Source organism: Trichomycterus rosablanca, unplaced genomic scaffold (assembly GCF_030014385.1).
Source record: "Trichomycterus rosablanca isolate fTriRos1 unplaced genomic scaffold, fTriRos1.hap1 scaffold_278, whole genome shotgun sequence".
Lineage (NCBI taxonomy): Eukaryota > Metazoa > Chordata > Actinopteri > Siluriformes > Trichomycteridae > Trichomycterus > Trichomycterus rosablanca.
This window is the reverse complement of record NW_026947106.1, coordinates 1-20,000: the sequence shown is the minus strand read 5'-3', so window position 1 is coordinate 20,000 and position 20,000 is coordinate 1. Positions and strand designations below refer to the sequence as shown.

At 45.9% G+C, this 20,000-nt stretch overlaps 2 protein-coding genes across 2 annotated transcripts in view; both read right to left on the bottom strand.

Moving 5' to 3' along the window:
* LOC134307492 (potassium voltage-gated channel subfamily A member 3-like) overlaps positions 1-877 on the bottom strand; it is a 1,572-nt gene extending 695 nt beyond the window's left edge. The window contains exon 1 of the mRNA XM_062990484.1: positions 1-877. This exon is cut by the window's left edge and continues 695 nt beyond it. Within this exon, the coding sequence (XP_062846554.1) occupies positions 1-877 (877 nt within the window).
* Positions 878-7,814: 6,937 nt separating this feature from the next.
* LOC134307491 (keratin-associated protein 12-2-like) lies at positions 7,815-8,597 on the bottom strand. The gene is made up of 5 exons (XM_062990483.1): positions 8,592-8,597; positions 8,493-8,501; positions 8,250-8,390; positions 7,992-8,150; positions 7,815-7,910 (listed from the first exon to the last, which is right to left on the bottom strand). Exons 1-5 carry the CDS (start codon positions 8,595-8,597, stop codon positions 7,815-7,817), a joined length of 411 nt encoding a protein of 136 aa, XP_062846553.1.
* Positions 8,598-20,000: the final 11,403 nt, after the last annotated feature.

Genomic DNA, 20,000 nt, shown 5'->3' with positions numbered 1-20,000 from the left:
TATCGATGATGTTCATGATGTTCTTGGAGAAGGTCGCCTTGCTGGGGCAGGCGGAGAACCTCACGAGAAGCTCGAACGAAAACCAGATGATGCACAGCGTCTCTACGACGAAGAACGGATCAGAGAAGGGACTCGGCATGGCGGTGGCGGTTCCGTTCACTGAGTTGACGCTGTAAGTCGTTTCACGATCGCTGTCCTCTCGGAATTCAGGTAAAGTCTCTAAGCAGAAGATGACTATTGAAATGAGAATAACGAGCACCGAGACGATGGCAATGCCACGTGCCGGACCGGAACTTTCCGGATACTCGAACAGGAGCCAGACCTGCCGCTGGAAGTCATGCGTCGGTAACGGTCGCTCTTCTTCCTTAATGAATCCCTCATCCTCCCTGAACTTCTCCATCGCTTCCTCACCCAGTTCATAGAAGCGTATCTCTTCAGAGAAAATCTCAATCGGGACGCTCACAGGTCTCCGAATCCGGCCGCCAGACTGATAGTAGTACAGAATCGCGTCAAAGCTCGGTCTGTTCCGGTCAAAAAAGTACTCGTTCCGCAGGGGGTCGAAGTAGCGCATCCGTTTCTTCGGATTGCCGAGCAGAGTGTGTGGAAACTGCGAGAGGGTCTTGAGCTGCGTCTCGAAGCGCAGACCTGAGATGTTGATGACCACGCGCTCGCAGCACTCGTGTTCGGGCTGGTAGTGCTCGAGTGAGTGCAGCCCCGGTTCCTCTGGTGCGCTGGTGCTGTTCTCTCCACATGTCACCACCGTCATGGCGTCCTCGCGCTCCGCCTCGGTGTAGCCGTGGTTCACCAGGGTGGCGTCACCCCGGTGTGGGCACGAGAAGAGTGCAGGAGAGCGCAGCAGGCTCAGGTGCTCATCCATGCACACTCAGTCGGGCACGCTCATTCGTACACTCGCTCATTCACACACTCGCATGTTCTCGCATGTGCCGGCCGGACTGCTTCTCATCCTCTCTCCTGTCTGCTGTCCTGTCTGTCTCTTCACTACTTCTCTCCTTCAGTGCTTTATACACTCCCTCCATCCACCCTGCTCCTCCACACACTCCTCACCCATCCAATCACAGGCCAGACACACCGCTCCATGCTCTCCTCTCTGTTATGAATCATATCACTGATTCGACTCGCCTGTTGATTCGATTCGTATGAACAAACGTCCTGAATGAAGGTATGAAACCTGACTTGTTTGTTTTTTTCTTCCCCATCATTCTCACCCTTTCTTAGATGTTACCATTTACTATGTGTTTACCTCCACAATCTTACATTTAGCTACTTAATTAAAAGATTAAACTCACTTCAGTGATCGTATTTCGTCAGACAAACCTGTTGAATCAAGCAGCGATGTTCGATTCATTTGATTCATTTTGTTCAGTCTGATTTATCGCCCACGTAGTCAGTAAATACATTAAATTATGTATTGTGCAATATATTTTCCTTGTTTTCTTTACTTTTGTCCATATATCAATTTTACATACGTTTTCTCTTTTATATTATAGCGTTTTATGACGTTCGCTTTGAATCACTTTATTGAATCGACTCACCACACTGATTTGATTTTCTAAGACAAACCTGTTGAACTAAAGTTCTAAAGATTTAAAAGCACAAGTTTTTGTTTGTTATCTAAATAATAAAAGTGTTTCGTTTTGTCTTTTTAAGACTTTATTTGCTTTGTTACTCGATGAATGTACAGATTCGACTCATAACTGATTCGATTCGCTCAGACAAATCTTTTAAATCAACCTGCGAGTTTTAATTCGTTTGATTTTTTCTCTCTCACACAGATTTCTTACAATCCTTATCATAATCGTTCTCTTAGTGATATTGTCATGGTTTAACTTTGTTTAACTTTATCAACTTTAGACATCAAATTCCGTCGGATAAACCTGTTGAGTCACTTCGCAGGTTTTGATTCACTTGATTCATTGAGATGTGTAATTTGATTCATCACACACATGGACAACAGAAATACTCTGGTAAAACAAAACGTGCTTTAAAAGAGGAAATACATGAGTCTCTTTCTCATTTTCTTATTTCTATTCTTTATTTCTTTCTATTTCACTCACTTATTAAAATAAACGTGATGAATTTACTCAGTGAAACCTGCAGTTACAACTAACTTATTTGTAATAGAATAGAGAGTCGCTTTTCTTATTATTATTATTGCACTGTTATACTTGTGAGCCCAGCAGATACAGAACTCTCGCTTTTCCCCAGAATTACAGGATGTAAAACAGAAACGCACCTCAGACAGGACAGGACGCCAGTTTGTCGTGGAACCTCGGCCCTGTGCAAACCCTGGATCCTGGTGGTGGTGCCACCTGGGGACCTTAATTCATTGTTTTGGTCAGATGATTTATTTATAGAACATGTATAAAACAAAAAGAGTTAAACATATATTTTCTTGGACAAACATGTTGAATTGCACTGCAAGGATGTTTAATTTTATTCCTCATGAGACTCAGATCACTTCAGATCTAACATATTTGTGCATCTGCTGCTAACTGTACTACACTGCACCATTTTGCACCACTACTGTACCTGCTGTTATTGGACAGTTGCACTATCCAGGTACACCTTATATGCTGCTCCTCTAAGAATGATGTATTATTGCACTGCAAAAAGAATTGTGCTGGCCACTTCACACATTGGTTAAATAGTAAATGTTCTCTTTTCTATATAGTTTATGTTTCTATATTTGTTGGTTTGTATTAAGGTGAGAGAGGAACGATGTCTCAGTTCTGCTGTACGTCTTGGACTGTAGTGAACTGACAAATAAAAAAATCTTGAATCTTGATTTGATTTGTATGCAGCATTTTCACGTAACCGTGGGTACTTTACACCGCGCACAACTGTAGAGCAGAAGTATAAGCTCCAGGATTAAATATAGACACACTTTGGGTGTGAGGAGGAACTGCAGACACCGGCGGATTTACATACTCAAACCTGCGGTCCATTCTTTTATTCAGCGTGTGGAAATGTGTGTGTGAATGTTCTTCAGAACCAGCATCAGAAACACAGCAGTTATGAATGAGATCTATAAACGTACAGACGCGCCTGAACAGGATCTCACGAGCGTCTCCTCCTCTACACTGAATAAATGTTATTGTTCCTGTATACAATAATATACAGACGGTGTTTAAAACACCGTCCCGGCGCTGCTGAGCTGCAGAGCGTCGATGTTTATGCTTCAGAAAGATCTGAAAATCTGATTTCTTTTGTAGGTTTGTGCTTTTGCTTCTGCATGCTGCTAGTCTAGCACCTGCACTCTTTTATTACAAGCCTACTGTTCCTCTCCAGGTTACTGAAGCAGGACGGAGGTTCCTGATGAGTCTGGTTCCTCTCTGTGTTTCCTCCTGTAATATTAAGGGGGTTTTTCTTGCCACTGTCGCCTCAATGCAGGGTAGTTGTAGCTTAGCGGTTATGGTACTGGAATAGTAATCAGAAGGTTGCCGGTTCAAGCTCCAACACTGCCAGGTTGCCACTGTTGGGCCCTTGAGCAAGGCCCTTATCCTTCAATTGCTTAGACTGTACATCGTCACAGTACTGTAAGTCGCTTTGGATAAAAGCGTCCCGCTAAATGCTGTAAATGTAAACGTCAGTGGGGGTTTTTTGGGTCTGTCGGTCCTGGATTCTGTTAAGCTGCTTTGAGACGATGGGTCTGTGTAAATACCTATCGACCCGCCCTGCTCCCCACTACCTACCTGATCAGCTCCTCAGTAGAGAGGATTCTAATCAGACCTGGAGTCATAATCAGATTATTCAGATGCTCTACTTATACAGCGACAGAGTTTTAGCTTACTAAGCTAACACAGTTAGCATCAGGCCATTCAAACCCGCTAGCACGCCGGCTAACGTCTCCCTCTGTGTACCGAAAACGCTTCAACTCTCCCTGACGCCCCGATGTACAAATAAACCCACACTGGTATAATTACACCTTTATACAGATTACACATCAATGAGGATTTATTTACATGTGAAAGGAACTCTGTTGGTTGCTCCGCTTTATGATCGTCCGCCATGTTTGTAGTTTTAGTGAGAGAAGTCGTGCCGCACTGAATGCTGGGATGGATCTTCAGTGCTGAGGAGGCGCCGGACGCTCCCTCGTTATTCAGTCAGATCATCACTCAGAATGAAGAACCTCAGTAGGAGCATTTTAAGGGAGCTAAGGATTTAGACACGCCCTCTTCTCGGGAGTGGAGGATGATGGGAAATGTGTCTGTGTATAGAGAGAGCTAGGGTTTAACACAGACCCGGTGTCTGTTGTAAAAATGCCGTACAAATAAATTTGACTTGCTGCCTCAGCATCGTCTTGCTGAAACGAGTGGAGACGTCGACGGCGTTCCTGGACCTTGTTGATGTGAGACTCAGATGTTTTTGTTCTTTGTGCTGTTACTAAACCCTGTAGAAAACACTCCTGTTTTATGTGCACCAAAGCCCAAGACCGTTACCGTCCCAATTTTTGGGGGGAGATTTTATATATATATATATATATATATATATTACAACTATATATGAAGCCATTAAAATCGTATCACGTTTGTGTGACCTCCCTTTGTGAGGTCGTGTTAGATTAAGTGAGTGATATTGCAGCTTCATTTATCAGGTTATTAAGAACCTGTGACTCTATATTTAGCAGAACCAGTAGAAGGTGGAGGCGTCCCCGCCGCGCCCCTCCTGCAGGACCTCATGTCCTAAATTAGGAAGTTAATTTGAGGAGATCTGTGAGGAGATGATGGTTCAGTACAGGAGCTTCTGTCTCTGTTATCTTTCTGGATGGAGGATGAATGAGGAGCAGCTCAAACGTCTTGATTTGAGTGACTGAATGGATGAAACACAGTTGAAGATCTTTCATGAGTTCTGATGGATTAAAATACACAAACTGTACATCTAATATTTAGCCAAAAGTATGTGGACGCCTGATCAAAAGCTAATCAGAAAATCCAGTTTCAAAACGCCTCCACTTTCCAGTTCTGCTGGAATGGCGTTCCTCAAGATTTTGGAGAGGCTCGAAGTCCTGAGATGGCTGAGATTGGCGCCCCATCTAGGGAGTTTCTGCCCTGCACCCAGTGTTCTCCAGTGGCACATGACCCACCACAACCCTGACCAGGATAAAGTGCTCACTAAAAATGAAATCAAATCAGTTGTAGCCTAGTGGGTACTGGACTAGTAATCGAAAGGTTACTGGTTCAAGCCCCACCACTGCCAGGTTGCCACTGTTGGGCCCTTGAGCAAGGCCCATAATCCCCAGTTGCTTAGACTGTATACTGACACAGTGACTCGTACACTTTATGGCCAAAAGTATTCGGACACCTGACCGTGAGCTTGTTGGACCTCTTCTGAGAAGCTTCTCACTTTGGAGTGTGTCTGTGTGTGGGAATTTGTGCCCATTCAGTCAGAGTAAGTCTCAGTAGGTGTTCCGGTTCATCCCAGAGCTGTTGACTGAGGCTGAGGTCTGTCAGAGCTCTGTACAGGACGCTGGAGTTTTTCTGCTGGAACAGGAAAGGACCTTCCCTAAACTGTTGCTGCAAAGGTGGAAGCATGTTTCCTTATGTTATAAAATTGATTTATTACACACGTTAGTAACTGTCCCAATACTTTTGTCCCTGTAGTGTAGATGGAACTGGAAGGTCTGGTTTGGATTGGTCTGGATTCAGAAGCTCTGTAATAATGAGGTCCTACAGAACTGGGCGTATCATCTCTCTCCAGCTGTGGCTCCTCCACATCTGGGGGCCACACCGCTGCTGTTACTGAATGATTTACACTCGCTAAATAAATCACGCTGATCCTGATTAGCATGGCAGAAGATCAGCTGGTGAGATACAGCAGGTTCTGCTCCATCATCTGCAGGACCAATAAAATAAGGACAGTAAATGTTTCAGGGTTCCTGGAGCTCTAATCTCAGCAGGGCTTTTCTCCTCTCGTCCCGATCTTCTCCTGTCCTGATCTTCTCCTGTCCTGATCTTCTCCTGTCCTGATCTTCTCTCGTCCTGATCTTCTCTCATCTGTCCTCTGCTGGATTTAGTAACTGGGTCGTTGTGCTTTTGCTGGAGGCTCCTCCAGTTTAGACCTGATTCTTCAGCCCAACCTTCCTCGTCCCTGAACCATGTGTGGTATTAAGGTTCTTCAGTCCTGGAGGAGAGTAAATCAGGGTAGGGCTTGAGGAGAAGTGCTGGACGTTTGAAGGGTGAATGAACTTCTCTGGTTAGCTTTATGCAGCAGATACCAGTTTAAATGAATTTCTTTACCATCATGATGCTATAAATGAGGACATGGAAGCTGCTGAGATGTTCTGGATGGATCTTCATCCTCTTTTCTCTGTGTGGAGACGTGACTGTTCACTAATGGAGATGAATCGGGGGAGTACGAGTGGCGCGGCGCCCCGTGGCAGGTTCACGCTGAGTGTCATGTGAGGACAGTTCCTGTGTCCTGTATGTAAACGGGAGGTTTATGTAAAGCAGAAGCAGGAGGGCCACGCCCGGAGGAAGCAGCGCTGCAACAACCAACCCCAAAATACCCCCCCCCCCCCCACCCCCACTGCACGGCAATGCTAGTGGAATAGCACGTACAGATGCGTCACGGTATTACAGGTACTGGTACTGATACTGGTACAGATATAGATACTGGTACTGATACTGGTACTGGTACAGATATAGATACTGGTACAGATACTGGTACAGATATAGATACTGGTACTGCTATAGATACTGGTACTGATACTGGTACTGGTACAGATATAGATACAGGTACTGGTACAGGTACAGATACTGGTACTGGTACAGGAAGAGATACTGGTACAGGTACTGGTACATCAGAGGAGAGGATGAGCATTCGGACATTTGGATAAAATTCTTCATTTAAAAACAAACCAAACCAGCGTAAGAGTAAAAATGGCAGCGGTTATGTGTGTGACGAAAGTATGTGGACACCTGATCATGAGCTTGTTGGACATCAAATTCCAAAACCATATACATTACATTACTAGTATGGAGCAGTAATAATAAGCAGTAATAATAAGCAGTAATAATAAGCAGTAGTGTTTATAAGTGATTCTTATAAACAATATTTACAGATATATAAGTATAAATATAGAAATAAAGATATAGTTATAGGTATGAATATATACAATAGAAGCTATACTATACATTGTTGTATATATTTATAGGGATAAATATTATATATAATAATATAGTATCAGATATAGGTATAAATGAGTATAATAATAATAGTAATTGCCATGGTCACAGTAAGCCCCGCCCCTAACATGTATTTTGTAAATATGAAGATCAGGTTGTGGCAGGGTAAAATATCCAGCTGCTCCCCAAACAGCTGGATTTAGGTCAGAGCTTGAATTATGTATAGAGGAGAGGTCAGGGGTAAAGGAACCGGGGGAGCGCTCGTTTATTTATTTTTAATGATTAAATTATTTCTATTTTTATTTTAGCACCTTAGTTCATCCGCCTTTCCTATAGTAATGTCCACACTGCTCTTAGCCAATCAGAACTCACCATACTGGATGTAAATAATCAATATTCTGGAACAGGAGAGGACAGTCAGAAGCACGTCACTTTCTTTACATGATTGATTTATTACACCTGTTTGGATTTGATAATTAAAAGTGGTGTCCCAATACTTTTGTCCCTGTAGTGTACTTCTGTAGGTTGTAGTAGTGGTGTAAACGCGAGATGTCCACACGGGGGCAGCAAAGGAAAACATTCCCTCTGTACAGCTGAAGAAGAGCCGCCCGGGCGGTTCTGTAACGTTAAATAAATGTTGTGCTGATGTAAACACGAGCTCGTCTGCTCTCAGCGCCGCGGCACCGCCAAAACGTTCCCGCCGCCAGCAACCTGAAATAAACCAGCGGCCGCACACTGGGGTACACCGAGACACACCGAGACACACTGGGGTACACCGAGACACACCGAGACACACTGGGGTACACCGGGACACACTGAGACACACTGGGGTACACCGGGACACACCGAGACACACTGAGACACACTGGGGTACACTGGGACACACTGGGACACACTGGGGTACACCGAGACACACTGAGACACACTGGGGTACACCGGGACACACTGGGACACACTGGGGTACACCGGGACACACTGGGACACACTGGGGTACACCGGGACACACTGGGGTACACCGAGACACACTGAGACACACTGGGGTACACCGAGACACACTGAGACACACTGGGGTACACCGGGACACACTGAGACACACTGGGGTACACTGGGACACACTGGGGTACACTGGGACACACTGGGGTACACTGGGACACACTGGGACACACTGGGGTACACCGGGACACACTGGGACACACTGGGACACTCTGGAACACGCCAGGACACACTGGGGTACACTAGGACACACTGGGAACATACCAGGACACACTGAGACACACTGGGACACACCAGGACATGCTGGAACACACTGAGACACACTGGGGTACACCGGGACACTCTGGGACACACCAGGACATGCTGGAACACACCGGGACACACTGGAACACACTGAGACACACTGGGACACACTGGGATGGTCCTTCTACATCTGAGCTCAAACCCTCAGACCTCCATTCTAGTTTCAAATAAACTGCTCAGCCACTCCCGCTGTGTCCTGATACTTTTACTCCATTCATGTGTCCCAATACTTTTGAACATGTTTCGTACAACAACCAGTTTGAGGTGTCGACTCGGCCTCCAGATTCCCCAGATCTCAATCCAGTCCAGCATCTGTGGGACGTGCTGGACAAACAAGTCCGATCCATGGAGGCCCCACCTCACAACTTACAGGAGATAAAGGATCTGCTGCTGAGCTCCTGGTGCCAGATACCACAGCACACCTTCAGGGGTCTAGTGGAGTCCAGGCCTCGACGGGTCAGGGGGACCAACACAATATTACGAAGGTGGTCATAATGTTATGCCTTATCGGTGTATATATACGTATATATACAGTGTATCACAAAAGTGAGTACACCCCTCACATTTCTGCAAATATTTCAATATATCTTTTCATGGGACAACACTATAGAAATAAAACTTGGATATAACTTAGAGTAGTCAGTGTACAACTTGTATAGCAGTGTAGATTTACTGTCTTCTGAAAATAACTCAACACACAGCCATTAATGTCTAAATAGCTGCAACATAAGTGAGTACACCCCACAGTGAACATGTCCAAATTGTGCCCAAAGTGTCAATAGTTTGTGTGAGCACCATTATTATCCAGCACTGCCTTAACCCTCCTGGGCATGGAATTCACCAGATCTGCACAGGTTGCTACTGGAATCCTCTTCCACTCCTCCATGATGGCATCACGGAGCTGGTGGATGTTAGACACCTTGAACTCCTCCACCTTCCACTTGAGGATGCGCCACAGGTGCTCAATTGGGTTTAGTCCATCACCTTTACCTTCAGCTTCCTCAGCAAGGCAGTTGTCATCTTGGAGGTTGTGTTTTGGGTCGTTATCCTGTTGGAAAACTGCCATGAGGCCCAGTTTTCGAAGGGAGGGGATCATGCTCTGTTTCAGAATGTCACAGTACATGTTGGAATTCATGTTTCCCTCAATGAACCGCAGCTCCCCAGTGCCAGCAACACTCATGCAGCCCAAGACCATGATGCTACCACCACCATGCTTGACTGTAGGCAAGATACAGTTGTCTTGGTACTTCTCACCAGGGCGCCGCCACACATGCTGGACACCATCTGAGCCAAACAAGTTTATCTTGGTCTCGTCAGACCACAGGGCATTCCAGTAATCCATGTTCTTGGACTGCTTGTCTTCAGCAAACTGTTTGCGGGCTTTCTTGTGCGTCAGCTTCCTTCTGGGATGACGACCATTCAGACCGAGTTGATGCAGTGTGCGGTGTATGGTCTGAGCACTGACAGGCTGACCTCCCACGTCTTCAACCTCTGCAGCAATGCTGGCAGCACTCATGTGTCTATTTTTTAAAGCCAACCTCTGGATATGACGCCGAACACGTGGACTCAACTTCTTTGGTCGACCCTGGCGAAGCCTGTTCCGAGTGGAACCTGTCCTGGAAAACCGCTGTATGACCTTGGCCACCGTGCTGTAGCTCAGTTTCAGGGTGTTAGCAATCTTCTTATAGCCCAGGCCATCTTTGTGGAGAGCAACAATTCTATTTCTCACATCCTCAGAGAGTTCTATGCCATGAGGTGCCATGTTGAATATCCAGTGGCCAGTATGAGAGAATTGTACCCAAAACACCAAATTTAACAGCCCTGCTCCCCATTTACACTGGGACCTTGACACATGACACCAGGGAGGGACGACGACACATTTGGGCACAATTTGGACATGTTCACTGTGGGGTGTACTCACTTATGTTGCAGCTATTTAGACATTAATGGCTGTGTGTTGAGTTATTTTCAGAAGACAGTAAATCTACACTGCTATACAAGCTGTACACTGACTACTCTAAGTTATATCCAAGTTTCATGTCTATAGTGTTGTCCCATAAAAAGATTTAATGAAATATTTGCAGAAATGTGAGGGGTGTACTCACTTTTGTGATACACTGTATATATGTATATATGTCGGCCGCTGTTGAAGGGTAACGAGGTGTTCCACAGTAATCAGAGCTCCAGTAGAGATCAGGTACGTGTGGGAGGAACCTTCAACCTTCTCCACGTGCACCTGAGCTGGTCTCCAGCGTTTGGTTTAGCGTGTAGCATCGTTCCTGACCCTCCACCAGCTGCCCTCAAACCTTCATCACGTCCACACACCCACACAGGAAACACTAACTGTACACACACACACACACACACACACACACACACTCTCTCACACACACACACACACACCCACACAGGAAACACTAACTCTACACACACACACACACAGAGGAAACACCAGGACTTCCTGAGGATCATCACACGCTAAACACACACTCACTCTACACACCCACACACGCTCTACACACACGCTTAATACAACACACACACACTCTACACACACACACACACTCACACACAACACACACTCACTCTACACACCCACACACGCTCTACACACACGCTTAATACAACACACACACACTCTACACACACACACACACACTCACACACAACACACACTCACTCTACACACCCACACACGCTCTACACACACGCTTAATACAACACACACACACTCTACACACACACACACACACTCACACACAACACACACTCACTCTACACACCCACACACGCTCTACACACACGCTTAATACAACACACACACACTCTACACACACACACACACACTCACACACAACACACACTCACTCTACACACCCACACACGCTCTACACACACGCTTAATACAACACACACACACTCTACACACACACACACACACACAACACACACTCACTCTACACACCCACACACGCTCTACACACACGCTTAATACAACACACTCTACACACACACACACACACACAACACACACTCACTCTACACACCCACACACGCTCTACACACACGCTTAATACAACACACACACACTCTACACACACACAACACACACTCACACACACACACACACACACACACACACACACACACAGAGGAAACACCAGGACTTCCTGAGGATCATCACACGCTAAACACACACTCACTCTACACACCCACACACACACACACACACACACTCACTCTACACACCCACACACGCTCTACACACACGCTAAACACACACACACTCTACACACACACACACACACACAACACACTCACTCTACACACCCACACACGCTCTACACACACGCTTAATACAACACACACACACTCTACACATACACAACACACACTCACACACACACACACACACACACACACAGAGGAAACACCAGGACTTCCTGAGGATCATCACACGCTAAACACACACTCACTCTACACACCCACACACACACACACACACACACAACACACTCACTCTACACACCCACACACGCTCTACACACACGCTTAATACAACACACACACACTCTACACACACACTCACACACAACACACACTCACTCTACACACCCACACACGCTCTACACACACGCTTAATACAACACACACACACTCTACACACACACACACACACTCACACACAACACACACTCACTCTACACACCCACACACGCTCTACACACACGCTTAATACAACACACACACACTCTACACACACACACACACACTCACACACAACACACACTCACTCTACACACCCACACACGCTCTACACACACGCTTAATACAACACACACACACTCTACACACACACACACACAACACACACTCTACACACCCACACACGCGTCCTGTCCAGAGTGCTCCTGCCTTACATTCAACGTTTTACAGTGGAACCGGACCCTCTGCATCCCTGACCAGCATAAAGCGGATGATTAAAACAAAGTGAATCACACATTTATATATGATACATGATCAAAAGTATTAGGACACCCGACCATGAGCTTGTTGTTACGCCCCATTCCAAAACCATCAGCAGTGATGTTGAATCGCTCCCTGAGTGTCTGTGGGGATTTGTGCCCATTCAGTCAGTAGAGTCAGTGAGGAGAGGAGAAGGTCCGGCTCACCTGGCAGTCGGAGTCTAATTCATCCCAAAAAAAAAAATAGACTTACAGTCTAAGCAATTGAGGGTTAAGGGCCTTGCTCAAGGGCCCAACAGTGGCAACCTGGCAGTGGTGAGGCTTGAACCAGTGACCTTAAGCTTACTAGTCCAGTACCTTAACCACTAGTCGTGTTCAGTGTTCAGGATTCTGTGTAGAGGAACCAGAGCTCCTTTGTACACGACTAGTCCAACCAGGTCATTATCATGCTGAAAGAGAGAGGGGACTTCCCCAAACTGTTTCCACAATGTTAAAAGTGTAGCATTTACTATACAGAGATTTAGAGAGGGGCGTCCACATACTTTTGGCTATACAGTGAATGTTTTACTGGTCGGTCTGGATCTTTTTTTAGTTTATTTATTGGGTCACTTTGATTTTTTTCTACTATGAGAAGAACCAAAAACAAAGTCTTTACCCCCCCCCCCCCCCCCCCTTACATTTGAATAGGATGCCGGTAGGTGGATTGGCTGCAGCACCTTCTCCTTTAGGAACCTTGAATGATTGTTATTATTATAATGAAGATGAAAGGTCTGAGAGAAAAGCTGCAGCTATAAAGAGCTTCAGTTCAGACGGGACAATATTCGGGTTTTCCCCGTCTCTACCCCCCGCCGCCCCCCCACCCCCCGTATCTGTCAGATCTCTGAAATCTAATCCAGGTATTAGACGCCGAGCGAGGCCTCTGATTGGTTCCCTCACTAATGGACTCAGATCAGGTGTCTCAGGTATCCAGGGCTTTGAAATCAGGACTCGGATCAAACAGACGCTTTTCTCTTATCAGCTCCATTCAACACCGCACACAGCTAAAGTAAGTGAACCCCCCCCTCCCCCGCCCAGGTCTACCTGCCGAGGTCGAGCGTTTGAGCCACACCCACACATGCCGACGCCCACAACAGGTGGATAAAGATTATATAGAATTAGATTGTGTTACATTCGTGGGAACCGTTTTGAGACGCGCTTCCATCCAAACCACGCGGTTCTCTTCATAAACACAGTGTAGAAGATCCTGCACTGATCAGCTGGGTTACGGTGCTGGACTACTAATCAGAAGGTCGCTGGTTCAAGCCCAGTCACCGCCAAGTTGCCACTGTTGGGCCCCTGAGCAAGGCCCTTAATCCTTTTGCTTTGGATAAGTGTTGCTGAATGCCACAAATATAATGATGAACTGATTCAGATCAAGTGGTTTAGATTATTGAATGATTCAGATGAAGTGATTCAGATAGAGCAATGATTCAGATTACTGAGTGATTCAGATGAACTGATCCAGATTACTGAGCGATTCAGATGAATTCAGATCATGTAGTGATTCAGACAGAGCAATTTATTACTGAGTGATTCAGAAGAACTGATTCAGATGAACTGATTCAGATGAAGTGATTCATTGAGGATATAAGCACTCCAGAGTTCCAGGATGTAAAAGATCCTCCTGACAAACATTTCCCGCTAATTTTGGAGCAGCTCCTCTGTTTATAGTGACGGGGCGTAAACGCGCCTCTAATCGTTCTCATGTGTTTATCTAACCCGGCCAGAGCTAAACACCAGAGAACAGTGAGGATATACAATCACTGACTGTCAGATTATTACTGGAAACCAATAATCTGGGGGAGGGGGGGGGGGGGGGACACACACCCGTCCCCCGAATCACATCCTGAACCTGCTTCTGTTTACTAACTGGAATTAACCTAATGAAGCCTGGTAGATGATCACCATCTAATGAAGCCTGGTAGATGATCACCACCTAATGAAGCCTGGTAGATGATCACCACCTAATAAAGCCTGGTAGATGATCACCACCTAATGAAGCCTGGTAGATGATCACCACCTAATGAAGCCTGGTAGATGATCACCACCTAATGAAGCCTGGTAGATGATCACCTAATGAAGCCTGGTAGATGATCACCTAATGAAGCCTGGTAGATGATCACCTAATGAAGCCTGGTAGATGATCACCACCTAAGGAAGCCTGGTAGATGATCACCATCTAATGAAGCCTGGTAGATGATCACCACCTAATGAAGCCTGGTAGATGATTACCTAATGAAGCCTGGTAGATGATCACCTAATGAAGCCTGGTAGATGATCACCTAATGAAGCCTGGTAGATGATCACCTAATGAAGCCTGGTAGATGATCACCACCTAAGGAAGCCTGGTAGATGATCACCACCTAATGAAGCCTGGTAGATGATTACCTAATGAAGCCTGGTAGATGATCACCTAATGAAGCCTGGTAGATGATCACCACCTAAGGAAGCCTGGTAGATGATCACCATCTAATGAAGCCTGGTAGATGATGACCAAACGAAGCCTGGTAGACGGTGAAATGAACCTTGTGCTCAAAACAATCTCCATAAAGATCCGGTCAGGCAGACTTTGATGTGGAGGAACTTCAGAATTGTTCTTCTGGCTCAGTAGGTCAAATCTGGGAATGAAACCCAGGACCTTCTGGCGGTGAGGTGACACAGCGCTCCCCAACGTTTTATGAGTGTTTGTACTTTTCACTGGAGTGAAGAACCTGTGAACTCTTGATGTTCTCAGATGGCTTCATCACGTGTTGCTAATTCCTGGTGTTTATTCACTCAGCTCTGGAACGTCGGGCTGAGAAGATGCAGCAGATCCGTTTATACAACAAACCCAGATCAGATCCAGACTATCAGATGTCAGGTTCTGATGGGAAGCAGATGAGATGGATCATCCCGTCGGTGCTGGTGTTTAGAGTTCCATCAGTTCTTCATCCACACTCAGGACTGTAGAGAAGAAAGATCTGGATCTCCATCCTGTGATGTGGTTTGGACCGGTGCGGCCGTTTCTCACAGACGTTTATAGCTGCTGTCAAACAGAACTCACATCATGAGAGAACTTCACATCCCTGCAGGATCAAAGCAGAACCTCCTGTGGTCCACCATCGGCCAAGAGCCTGGTTCTTCTCATGAGTCAACAAGAGCAAAGATCTGCCACGTTCTCATGAAGATACCAACCGGACTGGAACGCCAAGCAACCAGCGACACCACAAAGCTTTTATCTGACATGTAGGCAGGACCATACCTTCATCAGAAAGGTTCCTTCTTTCATCAGAAAGGTTCCTTCTTTCATCAGAAAGGTTTTTTCTTTTATCAGAAAGGTTCCTACCTCCATCAGAAAGGTTCCTTCTTTCAACAGAAAGGTTCCTACCTTCATCTGAAAGGTTCTTACCTTCATCAGAAAGGTTCCTACCTTCATCAGAAAGGTTCCTACCTTCATCAGAAAGGTTCCTAATTTCATCAGAAAGGTTCCTACCTTCATCAGAAAGGTTCCTACCTTCATCTGAAAGGTTCCTACCTTCATCAGAAAGGTTCCTATCTTTAACAATGCTAAGTTTTGCTTATTGAAGAATCCTTAAAAGTTCTCAAAATCTTCTACACATTTCGAGGATTTCAGTCAGAAGATCAGCTGAACCATGTGCATCACGATGCTCCCACCACCGTACTTCACTGTAGGCTTGGTGTAGCTGTAGCTCATTGCAATTCTGATTCAGATCTGAGGAACCAGTTTGATGTTTGATGAGAACCTAATGAAGCACGAAGAACGAAGAAGAACGAAGGAACTGGAGAAGATCTTCAGACGTAGAACGTTCCAGACTTCTGCTCCCAGATCTTCTCTGTGGTTATTTATGGATGTGAACAAGCAGGACAAGCAGGTGTTGGCCAAGACCAAGACTTTCCAGAGACCTTAAACAGGAAGGAAGACAAACTAATGGATCCTCCACCAAGCCTGGAAGAACTGAAGGTGGAAGATGAAGAGCACGGCCAGCAACAAGATGAACAGATGCAATCAGAGGTCAGGACGTTCTGGAGAAAAACCTTCCACGTGGTCTCCAGGAGTCAGAGTCCATTTGATGGTGCGTAGTAATAATGAGCTTCACTTATGAGGAACATTTACAGAGGAGCTCCAGAAGATCTGGCTTGTTGCACTAGCAAACCGTCTCTGAGATCTTGGGTTTGAATCTCAGAGGTGCTATAGGCTGGCCGGGCGTCCACACAGACACGATCGGTTACGTCTCAGCTGGTTGAGGCTCTGCGATGGATTGGCGCCCAATCAGAGCAGAGCTTCGGCCAGTTGAAGTTCAAACCAGAAGCTTCAAACGCTGGTGTCCATTCTTTTATAAACCATTAACATTCAGTTCCTCCGAGTTTTAAATCATGAAGTTCCGAACTGCACCGTCCAGCACAAACACACTCCAGAAGATCCTGAGCTCCACCCCGGTAAACACACTCGGCATGATGTGGAATGTTGACTGTGAGCCAGGGCGTCTGGTCCAACGTTACTGCCTGAGCTCACGAACGTTTACTTCATAATAACGTCCACGCATTTCAAACGGGGCGTCCCAAAAGCTCATGATGACGTGTCCACCTGACATTGTCTTGGTGGAACAAGCAAGGACGAGTCGGCTGCATTTCTGGATGTTGTTGGTTTTCGGGTTCTGGCTGCTGTTGGGCCCTTGAGCGAGGCCCTCAACCCTCAATTGCTTAGACAATATACTGCTTTGGATAAAAGGCGTCTACTAACTGCTGTAAATGTAAACGTGTTTGTAGATGCAGTGGTGAGCCGTGTTTACTGACCAGGGTTTTCTGAAGCGCTCCAGAGTCCATGTGAGAGAAACGGAGCAAAACCCTGAGTGATTAACATCGATGTGTTGAGTAATGACGTCAAAAGTCAATTACAGATGAGGAGAGGGATGCTCCCACCACCACGCTTCACAGGTATTATTTAGGTGGTGGATGATTCTTAGCACTGCAGTGACACTGACATGGTGGTGGTGTGTTAGTGTGTGTTGTGCTGGTCCGTGTGGTCCATGTGGTCCGTGGGCGGCGTCCTGTGACCACTGATGAAGGTCTAGAAGATGAGCGACTCAAACAGCAGCAATAGATGAGCGATCGTCTCTGACTTTACATCTACAAGGAGGACCGACTAGGTAGGAGTGTCTAATAGAGTGGACAGTGAGTGGACACGGTATTTAAAAACTCCAGCAGCGCTGCTGTGTCTGATCCACTCATACCAGCACAACACACACTAACACACCAGCACCATGTCAGTGTCACTGCAGTGCTGAGAATCATCCACCACCTAAATAATACCTGCTCTGTGGGGGTCCTGTGGGGGTCCTGACCACTGAAGAACAGCATGAAAGGGGGTAACAAAGCATGTAGAGAAACAGATGGACTACAGTCAGTAATTGTAGAACTACAAAGTGCTTCTATATGGTAAGTGGAGCTGATAACATGGACAGTGAGTGTAGAAACATGGAGGTGGTTATAATGTTATGGCTGATCAGTATAAATCTGAATGGTGTTTGTTGGCGTATGGAGTTCAGATCAGAACAGGAAGTGGTCGTAGCCCCCCGGCTCAGTTCTTGGCGTTGGCGTGAGTGTCTGAGCGTCTGATGATCTGGTGTTCAGCTCTGGTTCTGATTTCTGGTTTTGGGTTTCAGATGTTGGTCCTGCTCATCAGTGGGTATAATCAGACCCGGGGGAGGGGGGGTGGTTGGGGTTCTGATTCAGCCCCCCCGGTGTGATTAGTCCTGAATAGGGACGGCGGAGGGTTTGAGCTCCAGCGTTCCTCCTCCTGCTCCTCGTTCCTCTGATCTGATGTTGATTGTGGATCAGCGAGACCCTCGGAGCTCCTGCACATGTAAACAGTTTAGTGATTACATCGGGGCTTTAGGTCCAGGATGGGGGTCGGGGGTATGGGGGGGGTCGGGGGTATGGGGGGGTCGGGGTGGGTGGTATTAGGTCTGGTGTTTCTGGCAGGAATTGTAGAGTTTCACTGGAACAAGAAATCAGATTTTAGCTCAATATTAAACCAGATACATCATCATTTTATTATTATTATTATTATTATTATTTATTTTATATTATTATTATAACTATTAGTACAACAATTATTATTAATTACACTATTATTACAAATAATAATAATAATATTATTGCTATTAATATATTTATTTATTTGTAGGACTGTCGGACTGTCGGACTGTAGGACTGTAGAACTGTAGGACTAGAACTGTCGGACTGTAGGACTGTAGAACTGTAGGACTGTAGAACTGTCGGACTGTAGAACTGTAGGACTGTAGAACTGTCGGACTGTAGGACTGTAGGACTGTAGAACTGTAGGACTGTAGAACTGTCGGACTGTAGGACTGTAGAACTGTCGGACTGTAGGACTGTAGGACTGTAGAACTGTCGGACTGTAGGACTGTAGAACTGTCGGACTGTAGAACTGTAGGACTGTAGAACTGTAGGACTGTCGGACTGTAGGACTGTAGAACTGTCGGACTGTAGAACTGTCGGACTGTAGGACTGTAGAACTGTAGGACTGTCGGACTGTAGAACTGTAGGACTGTAGAACTGTATGACTGTAGAACTGTAGGACTGTAGAACTGTAGGACTGTCGGATTGTAGGACTGTAGAACTGTAGACCTGCAGGACTGTCGGATTGTAAGACTGTAGAACTGTAGGACTGTAGAACTGTAGGACTGTCGGATTGTAGGACTGTAGAACTGTAGGACTGTAGGACTGTCGGATTGTAGGACTGTAGAACTGTAGGACTGTAGGACTGTAAGACTGTAGAACTGTAGAACTGTAAGACTGTAGAACTGTAGGACTGTAGAACTGTAGAACTGTAGGACTGTCGGATTGTAGGACTGTAGAACTGTAGGACTGTAGGATTGTAGGACTGTAGAACTGTAGGACTGTAGGACTGTAAGACTGTAGAACTGTAGGACTGTAGGACTGTAAGACTGTAGAACTGTAGAACTGTAAAACTGTAGAACTGTAGGACTGTAGAACTGTAGAACTGTCGGATTGTAGGACTGTAGAACTGTAGAACTGTAGGACTGTCGGATTGTAGGACTGTAGAACTGTAGAACTGTAGGACTGTAAGACTGTAGAACTGTAGAACTGTAGAACTGTAAGACTGTAGAACTGTAGGACTGTAGAACTGTAGAACTGTAGGACTGTCGGATTGTAGAACTGTAGGACTGTCGGATTGTAGGACTGTAGAACTGTAGAACTGTAGGACTGTCGGATTGTAGGACTGTAGAACTGTATGACTGTAGGACTGTAGGACTGTCGGATTGTAGGACTGTAGAACTGTATGACTGTAGGACTGTCGGATTGTAGGACTGTAGAACTGTAGGACTGTCGGATTGTAGGACTGTAGAACTGTATGACTGTAGGACTGTAGAACTGTAGGACTAGAACTGTCGGACTGTAGGACTGTAGAACTGTAGGACTGTAGAACTGTCGGACTGTAGAACTGTAGGACTGTAGAACTGTCGGACTGTAGGACTGTAGAACTGTAGGACTAGAACTGTCGGACTGT